The sequence below is a fragment of the Mauremys mutica genome, chromosome 1 (genome assembly GCF_020497125.1).
Source record: "Mauremys mutica isolate MM-2020 ecotype Southern chromosome 1, ASM2049712v1, whole genome shotgun sequence".
NCBI classification, from domain to species: domain Eukaryota; kingdom Metazoa; phylum Chordata; order Testudines; family Geoemydidae; genus Mauremys; species Mauremys mutica.
The window spans coordinates 51,330,703-51,356,507 of NC_059072.1; the positions used below are offsets into that span (position 1 = coordinate 51,330,703).

Sequence of the window (25,805 nt, forward strand, 5' to 3'; positions counted from 1 at the left end):
GAAGAGGGAGGATGCATAGGTTTCTAACTTTGTTGTCTGTGGACCCTTTTGGGGGCTCCATCTCACATATTTCTAGCTAGTAGGTACCCTGTTAATTGGAAGCCCACCCCTTCTAGCTGCTAGATGTCTTTCTTTTCTTCCTTCCACTTTGCCAGAGTTGCATCTGTGAGGTTAGAGTCTTTACTCTTGGCTGAAGCGGAGAGGGATCTGAGAATAGGAAAAAGGTCTCCCCTACACTCTCTCTCTCTTTCCCATTCTCCATTTTTGGATCTCATCCTTTGTGAATAACTTCATTACCTGCTCTTGATCCTTTCCCAAGCATTTCCTGTCCACTTGGTCCTGAATAGCTTTCATTACATTGACCAGATACAGTATATGTTAATTTCATCTTGATGTTTGGCAAAGGTAGAAGCAGCAATACAACCACTGGGGGTGTCTGTCTTGCAGACTCAGGAAGTCTGAAATGCATCAGTTCAAATTTGAAAGGGTATTATCACAGCTGTAAAGGCTAGAAACTTTAATTAAAAAAATTAAATTATCCAGAAATCAATGGATTAGGCAACACTGCTCTCCAGGACAGTCTTTCCCATTGTTTTTTATGAGTGACAAGTGGATTTTTCAAGTTCTGTATTTGGCATTCCATTAACAAATATCACATGCTTTGGTCTTTATGTATTTGAGTCAGCCCACAACTCCATAATTTTCATGAAACGTCCTTGTTAAACACACTCCCTTTCCCTTCTGCGTAAAAGTTTAATAACAAGGAGCGCGCCTGATTTTTTTTTCAATGGTGTGATTAACTGCAGTTTAATATCTCTTTCAGTGATAGCCAGTTTTCGAGGAACAGTCCCACATGGCTTATCATTGGAGATTGGAGACACAGTTCAAATACTAGAAAAATGTGATGGTAAGTACACAGGTTAAAACTCTTGTTTTAATGAATTGTTACTGTGCTGATGTGAATTTGAGTCCCATCACTCTTTGTTTAATTTTAAAATATAAATGAAGCAAAAATGAACATCTATGCTTGCATGTGTTTAGGCTTGAAAGGATTAGATTTTTTTGTAAGTGTCAGTAAATATTGACTTAACTGTGCACAAAGAAACCTATGAAAAAGTATTTCCATTGATAAGAATTGGTAACATAATCCCAACTATACATACAAAACGATGAGGTCTATATTAGCTGTTACCACTCAAGAAAGAGATCTTGGCGTCATTGTGGATAGTTCTCTGAAAACATCTGCTCAAAGGGTAGCGGTAGTGAAAAAAGCAAACAGAATGTTAGGAGCCATTAAGAGAGGGATAGATAAGACAGAAAATATCATAATGACGCTATATAAATCCATGGTACGCCCACACTTTGAAGACTGTGTGCAGTTCTGGTCACCTCATCTCAAAAAAACATTAAAATTGTAAACAGTACAGAGAAGGGCAACAAAAATGATTAAGGGTCTGGAACAGCTTCCGTATGAGGAAAGATTAAAAAGACTGGGACTTTTCAGCTTGGAGAAGAGATGACTAAGAGGTTCAGAGGTGAAAGTAAGCCGGTACGATACGGCGTACCAGCAAGAGCCAGTACGCCATGCCGGACCGCACTGGCTTCTGCCCCAGTTGATTTAAAGGCCCTGGGGCTCCCAGCCACAGCCAATGCCCCAGGGCCTTTAAATCTCGAGCGGTCCCGCCTCTTCTGGTTGAGGCCACACCTCTTCCAGATGAGGCCACGCCCCCTCAGGACTCTGGCAGTACCGGTAAGTCCTGTAAGTTACTTTCACCCCTGAAGAGGTTATGATAAAGGCAGGGCCATCCCTAGATCAAATGGTGCCCCAGACGAGGAGAGTCTTCGGTGCCCTCCCTCCATTTGTTAAATTTTTTGAATACCTTATAGCACTCTGAGTCCAGCGCATCCCAAGCCCCCTAAGCCCAGCACCCCAGGGGGTTGCCTGGGTCCGGTCACCTAACCCTAAATCAGGCGCTGGATAGAGGTGTATAAAATCATGACTGGTGTGGAGAAAGTGAATTAAGAAGAATTTACTCCTTTACACAGCACAAGAACCAGGGGTCACCCAATTAAATGAATATGCAGCAGGTTTAAAGCAAACAAAAGGAAGTACTTCTTCACACAACTCCCAGTCAGCCTGTGGAACTTGACAGAGAGTGTTGTGAAGGCCCAAAGTATAACAAGATTAAAAAAAAAGAACGATATAAGTTCATGGAGGATAGGTCCATCAATCGCTATTAGTCAAGATGGTCAGGGGTGCATGCTCTGGGTGTCCTTAGCCTCTGATTGCCAGAAGCTGGGAGTGGATGACGAGGTGGATCATTTGATAATTGCCTGGTCTATTCATTCCTTCTGGAGTACCTGGCACTGGCACTGGCCACTGTCGGAAGACTGGATACTGGGCTAGATGGACAATTGGTTTGACCCAGTATGACCGTTCTTATGAAATTTGCAGCTAGACAAAGTAAGAAAAATGGTACTTGAGAACTTATCAGAATTTTATTTTAAGAATATTTACTTTGTATATATTGACATGTAATATTGACAACTTGTGTTTTAATAGTGATAAAGCTTTAACTTTTTGAATCTGTCTGCTGTCATTAAATAAAAATTCTGACCACCATAAGTTCCCACAACTGTGAAAATTAAAATCAATAAAAATAAAAGAATGCTTAAAACTCATAAATTTTCACAGTTGCACAAATATTAAATTAACTATCTAAAAATAAGCTTACAAATAAATATTGATATTATCCATCAAAAGTATAATAAACAAAATTAAATTCTGCTAAGCCTTCATATGTTTCTGTATGTCACAGGAATTCTAATGACTAGGTTTTATCTTTAACTGTATTCCTTTTTGTTTCTTCTCTCTGTTTGTTTAATATCCAGGGAGAAAAATAATTGTTAAACAGCAGGGAGGTCTCATTGTGGCTTTTCTTTTTGCTCTCATGCTTTTTCCAAGGGAAGCTTGACTTTCAGCAGGAGGCTTTCAAACTTCATGCCAAATCACAAGTTTAAATCCTAGAGCAGTGTTAAAGATCCCTGACCTACTTCTGTTTTGGAATGGAATAAAATATTTGTCCTGGAATTAAAAAATATTTTTAGACTTGATTTTAATGTAGCTACAGAACTAGAATAAAGGAAATAAAACTGCATTTCTTTCATAGAATTCCTACGTAAAGTCAAGTATCAGAGGGGTAGCCGTGTTAGTCTAGATCTGTAAAAGCAGCAAAGAGTCCTGCGGCACCTTATAGACTAACAGATGTATTGGAGCATGAGCTTTCGTGGGTGAATACCCACTTCGTCGGATGCATCAGGTGCCACAGGACTCTTTGCTGCTTTTACCTAAAGTCAGTTTTTCAAAGCTGTATTTTTGTTGTTTAAGATAACATACATTTGTTAGCATATATGTGGGGGTTTTAAACTGTTGATCTAGTTTGTCACGAGTGATTAATCTTTGTCATAAAATGCATTAAATCTACTGTAGTTATTTTGAATTTGGTTCATTAGGATTTTTAGTATAATAATGTAGCTAATAGCCCTAGCCTGGTCAGCATAATCATAGTTCATAATAGCAGTTAATGGTACTGTCCACCTTTAATATTTGATATGTTGCTTGATACAAAAAGATTAAGGTGCATTGTTGGGGTCATATTTGGAGGATATAGCAGAAAATAACCATGAAGTAAATTCAGTTGATACTTTAGCGAGTTAAAAAAATTACTTTTCAATGCACAGAATGTACTCAAAATGACTGTAGTCTATTACACTGTGGTATGTAATAGTCACGTCAGTCCAAAAGAACAATATAAAACAAGTTTTTGAAAATGGCAATGGTTTACATAGTTAAAAAACCAAAAATGTTATTTCTCCACAGGCTGGTACAGAGGATTTGCCTTAAAAAACCCAAATATCAAGGTAAAAACCCAGATGTTTCTAACTATAGTTTGAATTCTTTGACAGAAATGTGAATTCAGTCAAATGTGTTCATAGCTGAGTGTAAGAATATGATATTTACCATTATGGGAATGCCACAGTTTGATAAGATACTATGGTATTTGGTGTTATGTATTTTAAAATCAACATTGACAGAAGTATCCTTGATCATGGATTATATTTTTTTGAAATGCTCTCATGTTAATACTGTGAGCTCCTTGGATGTCAAGACCTCTTGGCAAAATTAGCTTTTGTTTAGGCAACATAAGTTAGGGTAGGGGGCTTACGGGAGAGCTAAATGAAAGTATAGAGAGTTAGCTACCATGAATGCATGGTGAAAATAGTGTTGATCAGATTCTTTAACTTTAAGTGCAGACTCAGTGTGGCCTCAGAGCCCAGTTAGGTATCATACCTCTTGCAAATGCACATTACATCCATATGACACTTCTTGATGCTAGTGAAAGTCATAATGCTAGAGTGAGACCTCTTATTCTTTCTGACTTATACTTTTTGGATGAAAATAGGTTCAGAATTAGATTTTGGTGATGTTGGGTTCTCATTTTTGTATCTTAATCTGTTTTGTAAGACATTCGCAATTACCCTTGCATGGCTTTGGAGTTGTTCTACAGCCTAAAGTGAATATTGATTGCATTTGATCATCATGTGCTTACGGTCAGTGTAAGTTTGTACCCTGCCAGATGTGTCAAAAAAAAGTTATGAATGGGATGTCCTAAACACGACTCAAGCTCTGTGAGGAAATGAGCTAGCCATTTGTGCAGTGTTGTCACCTTTTGTGGATAAAGGTGATTTTCTGAATTTGACCTTGAAAACAAGTCTTCCTGAGGGCAGCATGGCCTGCTAGTGCTGCTCTGCCAGACCTCTTCACTAGCTACTCTACTATCTGTCTCACAGTGAAATGGGGCACCACCAACTGTTCTTAAACCACAACGGATTTTATTTTTAAATTTTCCATCGGAACATTTTTTTAAAACTAGCAACGTTGTCCTTTTTGGAAAATTCATCAGGGCTTTCTCTCGCAGTTGTTTCTTTACGTCAACTTGCCTGCTTTATTTACTGCCCTGCTTGTGAATCACAGTGCTCTGTAAGGAGTGCTTGGTGGTGGTGAATTGCTGCTGCTTTGCTACCAGAGAATATAAAAGAATAGTGTATTCTTGAGTAGATCCCAAATAAACAGTGGAGTCATTAAAAACCACTGTGTTTTGAAAATCCATTCCAGATGTCAATTTTAAGATGCCATAGATAAATGTTGGCCACAGACTATTTGACATTATCCCCTTAAAATAGGACTTAGTAAAAATGGTAACTATCAAAGAGCTATGCTGCAATGTTCTATACATTCTATACACATTTTTTGTTTCATATTTGACGTTTCAATCATTTAAATCTATATATACTAAATTGTCACTGATAAAAAGAATCCGCTATACACTGTGCAAGGTTTTCCCTGAAATGGTTAGCCTAAACTAAGATTCTCTCCTACAGTAGGCAGCTTGTTAAAACTTTGTACATTTATTAAACTATTTTCTCTTTCAGGGTATATTTCCATCCAACTATATCCACCTGAAAAATGCATGTGTTAAGAACAAAGGGTAGGTGGTGATTTTGTATTCAGCTATTTAAGGAGGCTGGGGAGAAGGATCTGAAGTTGTGCAGATTGTTGTAACAAGGCTGCATTTCAGGCAGGATAAAGATATAATTTTCACTGGTATTTAACACTGTAAAACTTCAGCTCACTGCCCCAAAGGATTTAAATGAATATCCTTAACCAGCCTGGCACTTTCATTCAGGCTTAAGGTAGAAGTCACTTATTTTAAAAATACATGGAGCAGAAATGGGGAAATGATTTCTGTGTTGTCTAGCATATGCAGAGAACAATTACTTGTTTTTAACTACTGATGTTAATCAGACTGAGTTTAATAGGCTGGCTCTCTTATTTAAACACAGCTTCCTACAGGGTTCTGCATAGAATAGTTTATTAGCCATTGCTGAACATTGCTCATTTTATTTAGGGTGACAGCTGCTTCATGGCAGAACTAGGTTGCCATTATTTGAAACAATTTCCTGGCATTCACACACAACTTTGAAAGGGACATTTTCAAGTCAGTGTACGCATTATAAAAAGATTTTACAAATCTAAAATTAATAGAATTATTTTCATGTTTTTGTTTCTGAATTACAGTGAAACATTTTTTGTTTTAGTTTTGGATGTCTGCTGGTCTATTTTCATTATCGAAAGCAGAGTTAGTAAAAACCAATAGATTAGAAATTCTTTCAATTAAAAAAAAACCGAATGTGAGTAAAAGAGAGAGACACATTTTGTTTTTTAAGGTGCAACTTTTAACTTGACAACATCCCATTTAAAATATCCTGTTTATCAGTGGTTATCATGCCAGCACAGTTTTCTTCTTAGGCGTTTGCACAATTCCTGAACATTTATTTCCTAGAATTGGCCATCTTTTGCTAGATGCATTAAGAGAGGAAATATTGATTGAAATTAGCAAAAATAATTTGGAATTACTCATCATGGAAGAGTTCTTGTTTTCAGGGTCCTTTTGAACTGAAAGGACCTGGATAGCATGTATTACACAAATGCTTGAAGGTTTAAAACTACATCTCCCTTATGGGAGGCGAGAATAAGGAAGTAAGTAGAAGGTCAAAGCTCCATGACTGGCAAAGAAAATCTTCCTGTTTGGCATCCTCTAACAACTGGAAACCTGGTCAGGACAAGTGCAATTGAATTCCTTATTGCAGTTGAATAAACCACTGTCTGTACATTTCTAAATTACTATGCTGTCTCTGCCCAGCCAGTTAAGCCATTCAGTAGGGCTGGTTGAAAATTTTCCACTGAAATTGTTTGTAGACAGAAAATAGGGTGTTTGACAAAATAAAACTCTTTGTTGAAAGTGCACAAAAATGGCTTTGTGTGGAAAATTTCAGCTGCTTCATGCCCCAATTTTCCTTATGGGCTCTGTTCTGTAGCCAAATTACCTCTCCCATGATGCTCTGTGGCCAGGGAATCACATGGTGCTCCACAACAACTCAACAAAAGGGGAGACTGTGATGTATCATGGGAGATATAGTTCAGCCAAGAAGCCAGGCCTTAGTTAACTATTTATTGCAAACAGCTTCCTCCTCCTCCAGATTAGACCTGATCCTCCACTGTGTGTGCTGTTTTTACATCTGTGTAACTCTGAACAAATGGAGCAGCACTAGTGTAAAATCAGTGCAACACAATGGAGGATTTTGGCCACAGACTTTGACTTATACATTTTCCTAGCCAGTGCAAAAATGCCACAACCCCTGTTTCTATACTGAACAACCTTGCTAGCTTTCTTTCTTGAGTCCTTGCTTCCATTCTATCCCCTCTTTTTATAGGAATTGCATTTCTGAAGTCATTTACATAAACAGAAGTAAAAAATAAAAAAGGGACATGTTCACTTGTTTAGACACTAAATTTTAGTAGCACCAACAAACTTTCCTTTTAGTTGAATAGATATATATACAAACGTGCTTGAAATAATTGTATTGGTATAAAGCTATGGGTGAAATCCTGCCCCCTTTGAAGACAAAATGGCAAAACTCCCATGACTTCAATGGGACCAGCACATCACCCTCTGGTTTTTTTTCCAAGTAAAAAGAAAGAAGTCCCATGGAGGTTAATAAATATCAACAGTGGGAAGAGAGAGATTTTATGTTAGCAACAACAGTGTAGTTTATATTATTTGTATAATGCCATATATTCTTCTGGATGCCACAGGCAGTTTGAAATGGTTATTCCAACAGAAGACTCCGTTATCACAGAGATGACATCAACTTTAAGAGACTGGGGGACCATGTGGAAACAACTTTATGTGGTAAATACTATATATTGCCTCGCTTGAATGCAGTTTAAAATAGTTTCTGTCAGCTTACAAATAATAAAAGAAAGTGGTTTGTATTTAAGAAAAAACAAAAGGAAAAAAGTATTCTTCCAAAGATCATATTGCCCCCGCCCCTCACAGGATTTATTTAAACCTCTTTTTTTAATTCCCCCAATGTTGTTTTTTTTTAATCCAATATTATGGTTTTCTGCCAGAGGCTAACTAGGACATCCGTTCACTGTGTAATTGATAGTAACATAGAAGAATAAATGGGAATGGCTTAGTTTGTTATCAAAATCTAGATTTAAAAATGGTACGATTTGGGAGCTGTGACTGCAGAAATCCGAATGATAATATTAGCATGGCTATTAAAAGACAAAGACCAAAAAGAGATCAAGAAGATGATGATCAAATGGTTCTTTTTAAATATAAACAATCAGAAGCTACAAGCAATAAGGTAAAGGAAATAATGTAGAACATAGTAACAACCAGAAGGTAACATGAAAGAACTGCAGTTTCAGTCCATAATATTAATCAAACAAGAAAGTAAAGTGCCACAGTTAGTTGCAGCTATTGTAGGTGGGGAAAGAGTGGAAAAAGACTTTTCCAAAATCTGACACCTTTATAGTAGCTGTGGCTTTGATTTGACTTAGCTTTTGGAATGGTAGGTTACATTTTTGCAAAGATTGTTTTAAAATAAAATTTTTTTGATGGGCAAAAAGTCAAGTACCCACAAGCCTGACCTTTGAACCTCTTTTGAAAGAAATGCTGAACAGCCAGGGGAAGGAAAGCAGCTTGATACTTAGGTAAAAAGTAAGATAAAATATGTTGCACAAAGTAAAAGTGTGATTCCCGAGCTGAAACAATGACCTGTTGCCAGACAGAAGAAAGATTTTAAAATGCAACTACTGAAGTTGTCAGTAACATAATAAGTATGGCATATAAGCTAGTTTTAAAAATATTGGCAGGATGGGAGAGAACAGCTTTTATTTTGGCTTACTGTACCTTTTACTTTATTCTTAGCAAGGACAATTTTTTTGTTGCTTGAATCAATTTGCCTTGTTTATACTTAAAACCCTGCAAACTCAGCATGGGTCAGCCTGTGATCTGAGAAGCCCTACTATCCTGTTTGCAAGGCTTGCAAAGAAACCAACCCCTGTAAATTAACTTGGAGGTCTGATTATAGATTGCGTCCAGCCTCCAAAGAGGGCATCCATTCTCACTTACCTCAGCACCTCCTGAGTAGAGCCCAAATTCAGCAAAGCATTGACTTAAGGCCATCCCTATTCAGCATCACACCTAAACATCTGCTTAAGTCCCATTAAAGTCAATGGTGCTTAAGTTAACATGCCCAAAGCTAAGCATGTGTATAAGAGTTTCGCTAAATAGGGATAAATGTGTTCTGATGTGAGGTCTAATTCAGGAGGATTGTAAAAGGTGAAATCACAGCACTACTTGTGGAAAGGAGGCTGATTAAAAGTTATTTCCCATGGATTCACAAAAACTTGTAATTGTGACCACCCTCCATCCGTTTCTATAAAATCTATTGAACCTTTACTACTGAAAGTTTGGAGAGAAAAAAATCTGAAAAGGAGTTTTAAAGTTATAGTGCAGGGGTAGGCAACCTATGGCATGTGTGCCAAAGGCGGCACACAAGCTGATTTTCAGTAGCACTCACACTGCCCGGGTCCTGGCCATCGGTCCGGGGGGCTCTGCATTTTAATTTAATTTTAAATGAAGCTTCTTAAACATTTTAAAAACCTTATTTACTTTACATACAACAATAGTTTAGTTATATATTATAGACTTGTAGAAAGAGACCTTCTAAAAACATTAAAATGTATTACTGGCACGCAAAACCTTAAATTAGAGTGAATAAATGAAGACTCGGCACACCACTTCTGAAAGGTTGCCAACCCCTGTTATAGTGTTTCAAGGATTTGGTTCATGCTTCCAAAATGCCTTCTTCTACAAACTCCAAATTCGCTTTGTTGAGCAAAAGTACCATTTTAATACTTTGATGATTGGGTAGCAGAGGATTAGTGGGAGCTATTCAAAGTTGTATATGATTTAAAGAGCTTGTGATAGGATGTACATACACAAGGCTAAAGTAGGCAGGGTTTAGGTTTGCTAGGGGTTCGTTAGAGCTAGGGCATAAAAAAGAGGCTAAAGGAGAGTTTCTAAAGGGAAGAGGAAGTGTACTCTGTCCCCGGGTCCAGGGAGGAAACACTATTATGTCCCAGACCAGGAAGCAAGGAGAATTTGGGAAATTGACTGTCATGTTTAAGCAGAAGGAATATATTGCTTGTTGGGGATGGTTTAAGATAGAGACTATTTCAGGGGTGGCCAAACTGTGGCTTGTGAGCCACATGTGGCTCTTTTACCATTAAAGTGTGGCTTGCGGAGCCCCCCAACTCTCCCCATTCCCCACCTACCAGATGGGGGTGGGGGGACAACTTGGGACCATTGCCTTGCAGTGGAGTAGTGTAGGTGTAGGGACGTCTCCCCATGGGGAGGGGGATCTCAAGGCTTCAGCAGGAGCGGTGCTGAAGCCACAACCCCTGTCAGGCGCCTCCCACAGGGCTGAAGCCATGAGCCCTGGCAGGTGTGCCCCAGCTCTCGAACGTCTTCAAATTGTCATATGTGGCTCAGAGGGTCAGTAAGTTTGGCCGCCCCTGGACTATTTGGTTTTTCCCTTATTTGAAGCAAACTATCTTTTGTTGCTATTTCTGGACCAAGCTGAAGAAGGCTTCAGTCCTGACACTGCATGTATTCAGCCAGGCCAAGGAATTGCTCTGGGCAGGGATGCCTGTGACATAGTGGCCATGAACAACACATAGTTTCTTTTTTCCTTGTTTTATTTCCCTTTCCTGATACCTGCAGTTATGGCCCAGCCATGTTAGTAATGGTTTTTAAATCTATAAACAGTAATGTTTTATAAACATTAAGAAAATTGACTGAAAGGGGGACAGGGGAGTGGAAGGGACATGGACCCATTCTTCCCTGACTACAAATGTGGGGATTCTGGAGAGGTGGGCAGGACTTATGGAGCATGGAGAGGGGGAACTATAGGGCATAGCGGATTGGCATTGAGAGAGGCAGGGAACACCAGGACATAGAGACAGAGGACCATAGATAGATGCAGCCTTTTTATCCACATTAAAAGGTTTGTAGATACACAAAACTGATAGAAGCCCTCCACTTTGATCATTCCCTCCACCATTCTTAATCCTATACTCTACCCAGTTTGAATTTTCTTTTCTTCCCTCCCATCACCTTTTATGAACGCAATAAGTAGAAGAAGGAATGCCACTTTGGGCCTTATTGATCTGTCAGACCAGGGCTCTCCACCTGCAGACACTACACACAAACTCCATTTAAATTTCAGGACTTTGTTTTTTAAAAAAGGGAACTTTCCCCCAAAGTTTGTTAGAAAGAGATAAGGCATTTACCTAGCATATCCCCAGAATTACATTTTCTTTGTGACAGTTCCACAGCTTTATAAAACTCAAATGTTGAATCTGGAAATGATCGATTAAGGGCTCCAGCCAGTGGTCCATCATCAACTATTGCCAGGTCTAATTTACGTAACCCACCCACCATTAATTATGCCCCCTATAATTAGGTAAAATATAAGCAACGGTCAAAATAACAAATTACTAGTACATCATAAAATCCAATTTCCTATCTAAAGGATACACTTCTAACATGCCTTACTATTAACATGTTCATATGTGGTATTCCAGTAAACTACGTTATAATGTTGACTGCAAAAAAGAACTATATGAGTTAGTTACTACATAATATAGTTATAAGTATGAACTTGAAGGGTCTTGCATACACTTAAACATCATATAATCCACAGACTTTATAGCACTAAACAAAAGTAATCATGCTATTTCTGTGAGTAAAATATTCTTCTACTGCACCCACACATCAGTGAGAGAATTTATACAACTGACCAATCTGAATGTTTCCTGGAACTATGTTCCTTTCACAATCTTTGCATGCTAAACTTAAATTCAACAATGTATGTCTAACAGCATATTTTTCAATGCAGAACAAAATAAGGGGCAAGCTTAAGATACATTGGGTCATATTGAATCATAGAATATTAGGGGAATTGACTGGATCCCTTAATTGTTCATTGCTAGACTTAACTTTTACATTTTATTTTTACTAAGGGACCTTATTTCCAAACAGTGCTGAGTATCTGCCCTCTGAAACCCAGATCCCTTTAAGATATCTCCAGCTGGACACTTAAAAATAGAGATGTGCAAAATCACTAGTGATTTTTAGAAAATTTAGACCAGAGAGGACAAAATTTAGAGGACAAAATTGTTTCTGTAGACATCTTCTACGCAGGTTGCATGGCATTTCAGTGTTTTGTTGTGGTTAGCACAGACCAGATATGAAGAGAGAGGGCCTGATCCAAAGCCTGTTGAAGTTAATGGAAAGACTGCTCTTGACTTAAGTGTTTTGAATCAGATCTGTAGTGTTGTCGTTAGATAGAGTGGTGCTGCCTAGGTGGATTGTATCTCTCGATCTGTGAACCCTCACCACTCCAACACTTTGAGCAGAGACACGTTGGAAGTGCATTTCGTTTTCAGTATATTTGAACCCCCAGGCAGGCCTATATTGTAGTAATTTTATAATACAAAGTGCATCCTCTGAAGTGTACATGTACCTCTTGCTTTCAGGAGTAAGTTGCAGCAGTGATTGCCACTTGGGGAAAGTTTGTTTAAAAAAAATGTGTTTGCATATAAACATAGTACTTCTACAGTGTGTTAAACTGGCAGGATGAACTGCAGGATTCTTCAGAGTACTCTCTGGGGGTCTTGCAAATTTCCAGCCAAACAAATCCCAGGGGCAGCATTTAAAACGTCCAAACCTTTATTTCTTCTGCATAGTTCCACTTGTGGGATCAAGGTGCCTGCACTGAAAGCTTCTGGAACCTTCTGGAAAGCAGTGTCCATTGGGGCCATTTGCCCTTCCCCCCCCCCCCCCCGTCATCCTGATGGGTTCTGAGGGTATAAAACGGGGAGTGGCTCCAACTACCCCTCAGTTCCTTTCTAACTGCTGAAGGTTCAGCGAGCTCAGATTGTACATAGTGTCCTTGATGCTTGCCTCTTGTTTTTTCTTTGCCTTTTTCTGCATTTTTGATGCAAATTTTGTTTATAGTTTGTCAGCCAGATTTTTCCTTTAAATGACACAAGGCAATCTCCATCCAGCCTTTGCTTCGTTTGGACCACATCACACACCTTGATGGGTATGGTAGCTCACCAGGCCCAGTCAAGTAAGGTGGCACTGAATAAGTTCAGTGTCACCTTCAAAAAATGTCCCTTAGAAGTAGGTTTGGCTGCCTCTCACACCGCTGCACAGGGGAGGCATCTGAGTCTGGTCACTGTCAAGGTCCCTGTGCCTGTTCAGGTTCACCTAGGAGACCTGGCTATGTGCCTAAAGTGTCTCTCTTGATGTTTCCAAAGGATCTGGATCCACAGTTTCCAAATTCTGCCACCCAGTGTGGATATGGAGCTACAAAACTCACATCTAGATCCAGCAGCCTAGTGTGGATCTGGGGCTTCAAAACCTGGATCCACAAGAGAGCACTGATTGAGTGCTACCAAACCTCACCCCCACCTCCCCCCCCCCCCCAAAAAACCCAAACAAACCAAAAAAAAGTATACGAATCTATGGCTGATAAATATCGCTTTGGATCGATGGTAAGAGTCTGAATCCAGATTCTACAGTTAAACGTGAAGAACTGCCAAGCACAGTTTCCAAGAAGGGATCCTGTTACCTGGGATCCAGCCAGCATGAGGATCTGACATCTTTGACCATTGAGCCACTTGTTTACAGGCGCTTTACCACTAAGGTCCAACATTCACCCAGATCGATGGAGTCTGGGGCTACATTTTCAACACCATGATCTTTGCAGAACTGCTTGCCTCACTCCATGGTGCTGACACTAGGGTGCTGGGGGTGCTGCCACACTAGCTTGAAATAGAAATAACAAACACCAAATACATGGTTTTCATCATCAGCACTCCTCACTATAAAAATTGTTGCAGCACCCTGGCCTCGGTGATTCTTTGCCCAACAGAGTGGCGTAAAGAAGCAGATCAGTGTGGAGGTCTCGCAACACTGGAAAAAAAAAATTATCAGATCTGGAATGGTGGATCCCTCAGTTTACAGGACAGTGTTTACACATTGTGTTTCCTGTCTGGCCATTTTCACACTCGATGCCCTGCTTGTCTGGGAGAAAATTTTCCCCTTCCAGTGTTCCATCTGTCAGACTCTTGCCCTGAGATGAGGTGAGAATAGGGACTGTCCATTCTTAGGCTCTCTTACTATCAGAAGTGGAAAAAGCAAGTTTACTTAGTTCTGGGCCTGTCAGTTCCCTTGGTTCTGGATATGAACTTGAGTTTTTCTCAGGCTTCCCAACATGGAAAGATTCCTGCAGCAGGGAAAGGCTCCAGCAGCTCTATGCTGCCTCCTCCTCAGTCAGTGCCTTCCCCCAGCTACATGTAGCTACATGCCACAGTGTGAATGCAGCCTTCTCAGTGCAGCATGTAGCTGCACTTACTGCACACACTACTGCCAGTGTAGACAAGGCCTAAGTGTTGAGACATCCATCACCTACACTTAATGGTGCATAAGGTTTGTTTCCTGGCCACAGTGTGAATGAGATTTGCCCATCTGTCATACAGTGTATGTCACTGAGCAAAATGTCTGGCTGTACTAACTCCCTGAGGTTCATTGTATTGCTCTCTGGGTTCCAGAAACAGAACTCTTTCTAATTTCCAGACGTATTCCAGAGTTGGTACTCTTTCTGTGCCATGGTCATGTTTGTCTGTCTCTTTACAAATAATTGACTGGAGTCAAAGAAGACTTCTGTCAATAAAACTGTACCTTACTACTTGGCTTTTCTGTGGCAGCAAGAGTTCCATTAAACACCTGGCTGACATGACTGTTCTCCACAAATGATTGGGTATCAGTCTTTGCGTAGACTTGTCCATCAGTAGAGAGTCCAGATGGTTCTTCACTAGTAGTTTGCACAAACAAGGGTACTCATTTAGGAGATGTGTGCTCACTGATGCCTTGATATATTCCAGACTTTGAAACTTTCAGGCAGTGGACAGGTTCAGTATTGGTGCTCTGATGTGATAGATTGAATACCAGGCTATATTTGAGGCCTTGGTCGGGCTTTTTGTGATTTTTACCATCATTTCTTGGTAACTTTTTCTTGAGACTAGGAACACATGAACCATAATGTCTAAGTACTTTCCAGTTTCCTTGTTTCATAACATGGGGAAGAACATGCCTTCCAGGGAGTTCCTTCCTTCCTGACATCTGCAATAAAAATCCTAGAAGATGTAAGGGATTCTTCACCTTGATATTCGTCCACTCCAATGTTTGTGATTTCAGTGGAAGATGCAATCAGAATCTGTCTAAATTCTGATGGGACAGCATTATGGGAATGCATTACACTCATCACCAAAAAGAAGTTTATGCTAGCCAGTTTTCAGTCAAATTTCCTGTTCATAAAGGTCAGTATGCTCATTGTATGGGTGCTATATCTCATCTACCACAGGAAAATGATGTATTCATAGATTCTTTGAGAAGAGCTTTTCACTGGACTGTACAAGTGCTCTAACCATGGGTCCATTTTATATTATCTTGTTCTACAAGTGGGGTAAAATCAGGGCCGCCTAGAGGGGGGGCAAAGGGGGCAATTTGCCCCGGGCCCCGGGCTCCGCAGGGGCCCCCAAGACAACAGCGGAGGCTCCCGCCTCCGCCCCTCTCCTGGAGCCTCAGCGCTTGATGTCTCCGGCGGAGCCTCTGAGCCCCACCCTGCTCAGAGCCGCGTGATGAGGGGGCGGGGCTGGGAGCTCAGCTCCCTCCGCTCGGCGTGGAGCTCCCAGCCCCGCCCCCTCACCACGCGGCTCTGAGCGGGACGGAGCTCAGGCCCCACCGGGGACACGCTGCGGCTGTTCCGGCGAGGCGCTGAGACTCCGGGCGAGGAGGGAGCCGGGGGTAAGAGGCTGGGGCCGGGGCCGGGGGGAAGCGGGACCCGCCGCCAAAGCGCAGCCCGGTCTTCGGCGGCGGGGGGCCCTTCCGTTCCGGGACCCGCCGCCAAAGTGCCCCGAAGACCCGCGGCGGGGACCCCCCCCGCTGCACTTCGGCGGCGGGTCCCGCTTCGGCGGTAATTCGGCGGCGGGGGGCCCCCGCCGCGGGTCTTTGGGGCACTTCGGTGGCGGGTCCCGGAACGGAAGGGCCCCCCCAACCGAAGACCCCGGGCCCCCGGAATCCTCTGGGCGGCCCTGGGTAAAATCAGAAAGGCTAAGGCATAAAATGTGTTCTACCTAGCAAGGGATGTAAAAGGCAAGAAGAAGAGGTTCTATAAGTATATTAGGATCAAGAGAATGACAAAAGAAAGTGCAAGTCCTCTACGTAGCATGGTAGGAAAGCTAAGAACAGATGACTTCAAGAAGGCTGAAGTATTTATTGCCTATTTTGCTTCAGTCTTTGCTAACAAGATCTTTGATCAGATATTTAACACAATTAATATTAACATCAATTGGGAAGGAACATAAGCCAAAACAGGAAAAGAAAAGTATTTTTAGTTAAGTTAGATATATTCAGTTTGGCAGGCCCCAATGAAATTCAGCCTGCAGTACTTAAGAAAATAGCTGATGCAATCTTGGACCCATTAGTGATTATCTCTGAGACCTCATGAGGAACAGATGAGGTCTGAAAGATCTAAGAAACATAGTACCCCTTTTGAAAAAGGGAAGCAAAGAGGACCTGGGTAACTTCCATACCTGGAAAGATACTGGACCAAATTATTAAACAATCAATTTGTAAGCACCCTGAAGACAATAGGGGTAATACGTAATAGACAGCATGGATTTATGAAGACCAAATCAATGCAAACCAACCTATTTTTCTTGTTTGACAAGGTTAACGTCCTAGTGGTTGGGGGGAAGCTGCTGCATATGTAATATATCTTGATTTTAGCAAGACTTTTGATTTGCTTTAGTAAGGCATATTGCACTCTCATAAGCAAACTAGGGAAATGTGGTCTAGATGAAATTACTATAAGATGGGTGAACAACAGGTTGAAAGACTGTACTCTGAGTACTGTTGTTATCAATGGTTCTCTGTCAAACTGGGAGGACGTATCTAGTGGAATCCCACAGCGGTCTGGCCTGGTCCACAATGTTTCACAATTATTGGGAACTGATAGCGCTTTGACTTACTGGACAAATGTAGCCTCCATGGTATGCCCCGACATAATCTCCATTGCATCATGTTGCATGATTGATACTGCAGCTATATGTGCTTTTAGCAAAAGTGTTTCTTCGTTAACTTTGTTTCGGGAGAGCAAGATTGATGGTTTCTATTCACTCTTGATTTGTCATCCAGAGCTGATGCTTGTTTATCTAGAACTCCTCAGCTTACTTTCCTGGGGGATGAACTGCTTGCTAAATTCCCACAAGTGAGAACATGCAGAGGCGACTTGAAGAAGAAATGAAGATTATTTACCTGTACCCAGTTTTCTTCCAGATGAGCCTCTGCATATTTACATTCCCTACCCCCTTTCCCCACTTCTTCAGTCTCATGTTAGGAATTCTTGAATTAGTGGGAGGAACTGAGGGGTGGTCAGGACCATTCCTCCTTTTATACTGTCAGAACCTTCCAGGATGGAAGGGAGAGGGAGGGGCAAGTGGCCCCAGTGAACAGTGCTTTCCAGAATGTTCTGGAAGCTCGCATCACAGGCACCTTGATCCCACAAGTGTGAATATGTAAAGGCTCATCTCAAAGAGCTCTGGTTATAGGTAAGTAAGCTTCATTTCTTTCTTGATTTAAGAATATTTGAGCAGTAGGAGAGTTCAAAGTTGCCTTTTTTGTTTTGTTTTGTCATTAATTAGAAATCAAACTTTTTTAAAGATCCAAAAGTGACTGCAAGGATTTGTTTGTCAGAAGAGTAAAATTAGAATTATAAATTCAGAAATTAATCATTTTCCATCTTGCTGTCAGTAGTGCAGGATGGTTCTCTATGGTCCATAAAACAACAGGCCTGGGTAGTGTCAATAGAGCTCGTGCAAGGCAGGGTGCTGTAGAAGCAGCTGGTCTACCACATTTTTAAACTGATGGCACTACAGTTTATTTTTCAGCCTCCGATTGGGTGCGATTGCTAATCTGTCTGGTGTGTTTTCATCTTGTACAGGACCCTATAAAAGCATGTCTGTCTCCCTTTGGGATTCTCTTGCTTTTCAGGTAACACAATAGCAATTAAATTTGACAGTGAAGCTGTAATGAAATTGTATGCACTACTTCTTAATTTGAGATAGGCTTCAGTGCTTCATTATTTAATGTGAGTCAAGCAAAGAGATCTCATTAAATAAGGCTCCTGTACATATTTAATATGACAGGGATGTGGAATCTACTCCTTTTTGTAGTAAGATATGTGGGCTCTAATTTATAACATATATGATTAGTTGAATTAATATATCACCGAATCGTCTGTAAATACAATTATTTTAAATGTACTTACTTATTAAGGTGCTTAGAACTGTTCTTCATTATTTTAACTCATGAGAATCTTTTTCTCTGCTAACTTTTATTTTTCCATCATGGATTTTTCTGCACTAATTTTCTAATAAAAGTGAAATTAATACATCACTAGGGTCTTTCTTAATCCTCTCTCGTCTTCTGCCTCAAAACCAAAACAAAAAAATCCCTCCTTAAGTTTATAATTTTGTAGGCAAAAACATTTTAGTATGTCAACGTATTCAATAATACTAGGATACCTTTTGTACCAAAGTGCAGCTGTAAAGCATAGATTTGATTAATATTTTGGATATTTTAATTTCTCAGCAATAGTGACAATTGGAAAAACAAGATGTTCTTTGGGTCAGGGACCATATTTTTGTTCTGTCTCTGTACAGCATCTGATTCATGATCAAGGCCACTAGGCATAACCACAGTGCAGATAATTATAAAATATCCAAAATATTTATAGAGCTTGGAAGATATTGAACATCAGACTAAAATAATTGTGAGGAAGGTCACATTTTGTGTCCTGTGGCGGTGTCCATTGTCCGTGGCATAGCCTATATTTCATATTGGAGTTCAGCTATTGGAAAAAGTATATTTCTTCAACAAAATTAGGGCCTGCTAACACTTACTAAAAGGAATATTGACCCACTGGTGCCTGATAGAATGTTTTTCAGATTTTTCCATCTGGAAGCAGTTCTGTGTCTTCTAGATATTCTGGTTTGTTTCTGTTTTAAGGGACCTGTGCATGAGTATCAAGACCTGTGTTGCTAAGAAGTTCATAGGATCCTGTTGCTTAATCTTCTTCATAGCAACTAATTATGATTATTTGGCACCAAAAGTGGGCTAGGTGCCTGCTTCAAAGAATTTATGCTGTAAATGAAATAAATAAGGAAGACAAAACAAAGCAGTTGGGAGGGGTTGTTGGGTACAAAAGTTACAGATACAAGGTAATGATGCGACAGAGGATTGTGATTTCTCATGGGAATTGTGCAGCAGGGGCAGCTGATGTTCCTGTTTTTATACAGCTGTTCATAGTAACAAGGAAAAGAGGAAGAGGAGATACTGTGCCAGGATAAGAAGAACTAGCTCTGAACACAGTGTTTTTCAAAACTTTGTGTTACATCATCAGATCTTAAAGATTCAAAGCACGTCCTCAAAATAAGGTTCTCCAGACAATACAAGAAATATGACGTTAATTAATGAGAGTTGGAACTGGTGAGGGAAGGGGACTGTTGCTGTCCTTGGTTTTTATGGGAAATGAAATATACCCTTAACCATTGTATAACTAAGGTGGGAAAGTGTGGGGTGAAGACGTCATAAGGCAATTCAGATAATTCTCCCTGTTTGAGAGTCAAGTTAAGCAGAAGGTGCCTGTCAGGAAAGATTTCAAAACATGTGCTTATAGCTATTTGCAGTTGACCCATGATATACACTACCAGTAATCAGGTATGTCTAAATACGGACTGAAACGGATCCTTTGCTCCTCAGGCCGGCAAGAAGTAGCAAAGGCTATGGAGGCAGTGGTTCAAGAGTAGCCTTTAGTGAACACAACTAGGTTGTGCTTGAAGTGATGTTGAGTCTCTGAATGGATTCGTTTCTACCCTCCTCACCTGTTCTTTGAGGGAGGATCACAGAATGATGGGGCCAAGAGAGAATGAAGCACAGAGGGAGAAGTTAGGGAGAGTCCTAGAAGAGCTTTTGTCCCCACCTCACAATGTACCTGTTCGCATTGTTGACCTCCTCAGTTGGTATATACCTAACTGTTGTTCATGTATCTGACAGAGAAATGAAGGGGATCTTTTTCATCGACTATGGCACATAATGAATGAAATCCTGGACCTGAGAAGGCAGGTGCTTGTTGGCCATCTCACCCATGACCGGATGAAGGATGTAAAACGGCATATCACTGCTCGCCTAGATTGGGGCAATGAGTGAGTAAGAGTTTAATAATAGAAGCAGTTATGGTAACCCAGTCATAATAAATGAATCACTGTGCCACAATTGTATGCTCATGGTAACGTGTTAAAATAAAGAACTGGTTTGAGGCAGAAATGCTGAGTCTGATGTCAGCATTTTCTGAGGACTCCTCCCCTCCCATCAGTTCTCTTCTGCAAGAGGAGCGGATTTGAACCAGCACATTCTACACTTTGAAAATAAATGATTCATAGCTTTACTTTATTTAAAAAAATAAAAAAAACAAAAAACAAAAACGAATATTTGCTTCATGTTGGCATTTACCTATATAGGGCTAGCAGGGATCTTGAGGTGAGAGGTGACTTCCTTTTTAACACCTTATCAATACATGCAGGGCCATAGCTTCAGATGGTACAAATCAGCATATGCTGATTGATGCCAGATGAGGTTTTGGTCCAAGATTTTTACTTTGATTCTGTCGTGGGTCAGTTTTTACCTGGGTATCTTCAAGATATATTAAGAAACAAACAAAAATTATTAAAGAAAACCCATCAGATGCCTGCATTTTGCTTTTACCTGAATATTTATTTAGGAGCAGTAAGTAAATCGTATATGCTGTCACTGTTTTGATAGCAAACAAGTATTTTTCTGCCTTTTTATTTAGCTAAACTCATACCATATCAAAGGCTTTCACTTCACTGTTACTAACTGCATAACAACATCATGAATTCTAGAAATAAAAAAATGAATAGCTTAAAGTTTTGATGTTGAATGTGGCTTTAACTTTTCCAGATACAGTTCATGCTGATCTTGACACTATCTTGCACAGTTTGAAAGGCCAGCAAGCTCATCTCTATTCCAGACACGCTGCACGTAGGAAAAGTAAACACAATAGGTTACTCTCGACTCAATATTATTTTTGAAAACAGCAGCACAGATTAAAAGCACATTGACGCTTGCATTCAAAATCAAGACTTACTTGATACCCTGTTCTTGTAGCTGGCAATGGGGCATAAGGCTCTTGTGACTCTTTTCTAGAGAGGTGCCAACTGTTGTCTCCTGGCTTGGGCCATGTTTGGCAGCTGAACAGCACAGATGCCAGAAAATGAAGTGTATTCCTAGAGTGATGACATCTGTATATGTATCTAGCTTTTGCCTCTAGCTTTGCAGCATGATTTTGAAAAGCTGAGATTGTGGAGGAGAGGGGAGAAGACAGACTGCACTGAGATTAACCTGCAGCTGACCTGTCATACGTTACTCGTCTTTTGCTGCTGTCTTAATTACAAGGACTTTCTAGCCTGATTTTTTGGAAGTGGTGAGCCACATGTACTCCTGTTAAAGTCAACAGGAGCTGTGACTGCTCAGCACCTCTGAAAATCAGGCCACTGGTTTCTGAAGCGGTGTGTCAATTTCCTCTATAAACTTAACTGGTCATTGGACAGCTTTTCTGCCATTATGTTTGTTCTTTTTGTGAACCATGAGGAATGAGTATGCTCTGACTTGTAATTATTATGTGAGAACATAAAGCCTGATCCAAAACTCTTTGAAGTCAATGGGAGTTTTTCCAATGACTATAGTGGATTAAGATCAGATCCATACTTTGGAGAATTCGAAAGAAGATTAAGTGCACAAGTGATGCTTCTCAGGATAAGGGATTTGAAAGATGAATTAAAAATACAGTAAAAGGGGGCAAAACAGAGAAAATAATTAACAGAATTGGGGAGAAGGAGTAAGGAAGGAAAAATGAATCCTGATTTGCAGGTGGAATCTTCTTCCTTGCCAGATCATTCCCAAATAAATTATTGATTTTTTTCCCCATTGACATAATTTCCTGTTACTCTTCTTTACCTGTCTATATTCCATCTTATCCACTTCCCCTTCTATTTCTCAAGCTAATGATGTGTCAGCTCCTTGCCTCACCAGCAAACTCCTTAAGACTCTGCCAGTCTTCAGCTTGCCTTGCAGATAACGTTCCTGAGTTTCCCGGAAACATGTCCGTAACATCCAGCCCCTGTCACTTGTCACTCATAGAAATTACCAAGTTTGCTTCCTCCAAAGAGAGAGTGCACACACCAGCCTGTTAGTCTAGCCAAGGACCCACACTTGGGGGCATTCTGCGCCAAAAAAATTTAAAACTAAAAACTGCGCCAAAAAAATAAAAATTCTGCGCTCAATATTTTAAAATTCTGCAAATTTTATTTGTCAAAATAACACTACATAATCATGCTAGTTTCTGTTATTTTGGTAATTTATGTCAAAATACCTGTCAGCAAGTATGTCTGTAACAATACAGACAGACACAAAATTTTCCCCAGGAATACAGAGTTAAAGAAATCCCTGTGATAACCCAGTTGCTGTTTCTCTACTCCTTTTCCGCCCTACCCCCAGAGCCCAGCTGGGGGCCAGACCCCCCCACCCCCGAGCCCACCTGCGGGGCCTCCCCAACCAATAAACCCAAACCCTTCTCCCCAGAGTCCAACTGTGTGGGCCCCCCAGCCCAGATACCCACCCCTCATTCCCCCCCAAGAGCTCAGCCATGGGTCCCTCTGGCCCAGATACCCCCACCCCTTCCCCACGCAGATCCCCCCACCCAGCCTCCCTTCCCCCCACAGCCCAGGGATCCAGAGGGAGAAACAGCCTAATAATGCTCTGTGCTAGGTTTGCACGGAGTTTCCTGTGCACCATCGTCTCCTTCCCTCAGGGCATGCTGGGAACTGCAGCTGCCAGGAAACTTCTCGCTCCCTCCCCCTCCCTGCAGCAGTGTCTTCTATGTGCAAGCTGGGCTCTGCCAAGTCCACTGGCCCCTAATGGTGGCCAGCAGTACTGCAGCCCATTTCTGTTGGGGAAAGGAAATTCTGCGTGCACAATGTTAATTTCTTCAAAATTCTGCATTGTGCAGTGGCACAGAATTCCCACAAGAGTATCATATCAAGCTTCTGCCATTTCCAGCCCCACAGGTAGGTGGATCCACCATTGACAGACTCAGAGGGCGCAGATCCCTTTGTCCCCTAAGTGATGGATAAAAAAGGAGTTCTCTTTCTTTCTTTTTACAGGCTGGAAAACCTTTGAAATGTATTCTTTAAAAAGTAAACCCAGACAAAGTCCCTCTCCCCTGCTGCGAATTCTTTGGGGTGCAAGCTCCACCCCTCTTCTTCATCATCTGGTCAGCTTGATTTCTTGATTCTCTTAATCACTTTGTTTATCTTAGATGCAAATGTACTTTTCATTGCCCTTTGCTTGTAATCAAGCCATGCTGTTTTCTCATCTGCCTGTTAGCTTGATACATGCAGACAGGTAAATCCACGTTCCTTTGTCTAGGGCAGGCTTGTTTTATCAACTGCTTCCAAAAGATATTTTCAGAACTTATTTCTAGCGCGCGCGCACACACACACACCCCTCTTTATACACAACCCATACATACAATCACACAACGATATTCATGACCATAGAAGATTAGGGTTGGAAGAGACCTCAGGAGGTCACCAGCATGTCACCAGTTTTCATATGATACCTTACAAAACATTGATTGGCTAGTTATTCTGACAACAATGTGGTTGGGTGTGCCCTTTGCTGGTCACAGTGTCCTATGTCTGGCAGTGGTCTGTACCATGTTCTATAGGAAGCCTTCTCAATTACGTACCTAGATAGTTATATAGTGCTGTACATCTGTAGTTGGGAAGTTCTTCTGGATGTTTTAAAGAGATCGGCTTGCACTTTGACATACAGTATGTGATTTGAATAGTTAGGTCACTCTAACATGCATAGTGCAAATGCTTTTACTAGGCATAAAAATAATCAAATCCTTTGAAGCTTATAGCTACAATACACTCTATAGCAGTTGATTCCTTTACTTACCAATCTAGCATACCCTACAGAGTTATGTTCTTTCTCCCACCCATTTTCTGCCCCAACAAGGCACATACGGAGATAGAAAGGAAAAAAGAGGGCAATATCAGCATCTATGTATATGCAGTTCTTGATACTACTGCTGAGAATGCCAACATGGGTGTCAATTGTGATAGTGAGTTTTATAATGGGAACATCTGTTCACTGAAAACTAGACAAACTACCAAACCTGGACTAGATTTGAACCAGTGACTTAAAAGTCTAAAGCTCCATATTTCATTATCAGAACTTAAGCCTTCTGGTTATACCTATCTTCTTTCTTTTCATATTTAGCCTCTTTAGAATCATTATCTGTATTTGAAAGCTAAAAAGTTTAATTTATTAGCTTGGATACTTGGGGAAAATTAAGACTTGGCCAACAGAGGGTTCGTTGTGAGGGCAAGGACCCAGCACACACATTCAGAGGCAGCTTTATAATTTGGATGCAGGTTTGGGGAGAGCAAGTCAGGGACCAGCTATAACAACCATCAGAAGGACCAGCCTCAGAGGAGGCAAGATGAGGGTAGGGCTGGTGGCCACAGCTCACCAGGTCAGCAGACTCAGACTCGTGGGGTTGGGGCTGTGGGGCTAAAAATTGCTGTGTAGACATTCAGGCTCCAACCTGGCAGGGTCCCAGAGCTCAGGCTCCAGCACGAACCCAAATGTCTACACAGCAATTTTTCAGCCCCAGGGCCTGAGCCAGCTGACCCAGGCCAGCCGTGGGCTTTTTAGCCCGGTGTAGATGTGGCCTCCATAATAAGCCTAACTGAACCCATGGTTTTGTATTTCAGTGATGTGTGTACATAATTCCCATTAATGACAGAAACCCTTTATGCGGGTGGACATAAGTCACTGTGTTTGTCCCCCACACCCATTTTCTTACCAACAAGGGTAGTGCTTCACATCTATATTGTAATGGGTGATGGAGAAAGAACTCTGAATTCCATTTCACTTGACAATACTTCATTTGTTGTTGATAATCTTCCAAGCCTTTTAAATCTAAGTGAATCTTGTCTTCCTTCCATAAGGGCACCTTCAACTTTCATTATTGAACTTTGCAGCCATTTCAGTCTCGATAAGATCTCTCTTATGCCTTAGAGTTTATTGATTACTTAATATTGCAATATGTGACAAGTTAAATTCCCATTGAGTGTAACGGTAGGATGAATAATGCTTTTTAGTTTTCTCTAAATGCCAGATTAACATGTAGTTTAAGACCTTAAATAGAAGTATAAAAATATTGAGAATAATAAAAAAAGTTGTGTAAAATACAGCATTTTTTTTGTTTTGTTTTTAAAAAACATTTAATACAAACTAGTAAGTCCGCAGAAAACATAACCAGGCAACATTTTGTATAGCAATGCTGGATCTACTTAATAGTTAGCACATGAATAAAATGAAAAACTTCACACAGTGGTCACAATTAAAACATTTCTGTGGTTTGAGAGATATTAACATTTCTCATTTTAAGTACAGGGAATAGCTGACAAACTGGAATAATCTTTTAAGTACAGCCACTGTATATGATTATATCTTGCTTCAGACAGATTGAGAATTCTTTTGTCAGTATATCTTTTGCTAGTAGATACTAATGTTCTGGTAAAACAGTGATTTTTTTTT

The 25,805-nt window shown here is 40.6% G+C and overlaps 1 protein-coding gene across 3 annotated transcripts in view; it reads left to right on the forward strand.

Moving 5' to 3' along the window:
- DOCK4 (dedicator of cytokinesis 4) overlaps positions 1 to 25,805 on the forward strand; it is a 428,604-nt gene that overhangs the window by 145,661 nt on the left and 257,138 nt on the right. For 2 of the 3 annotated variants that reach the window (XM_045031826.1, XM_045031832.1), the window contains exons 2-6: positions 824 to 907; positions 3,881 to 3,921; positions 5,494 to 5,549; positions 7,718 to 7,814; positions 20,169 to 20,317. In XM_045031826.1, the coding sequence (XP_044887761.1) occupies positions 824 to 907; positions 3,881 to 3,921; positions 5,494 to 5,549; positions 7,718 to 7,814; positions 20,169 to 20,317 (427 nt within the window). Of the gene's footprint in view, positions 1 to 823; positions 908 to 3,880; positions 3,922 to 5,493; positions 5,550 to 7,717; positions 7,815 to 17,599; positions 17,663 to 20,168; positions 20,318 to 25,805 lie in introns of those variants that run through there. The other variant, XM_045031842.1, reaches the window with a different exon arrangement.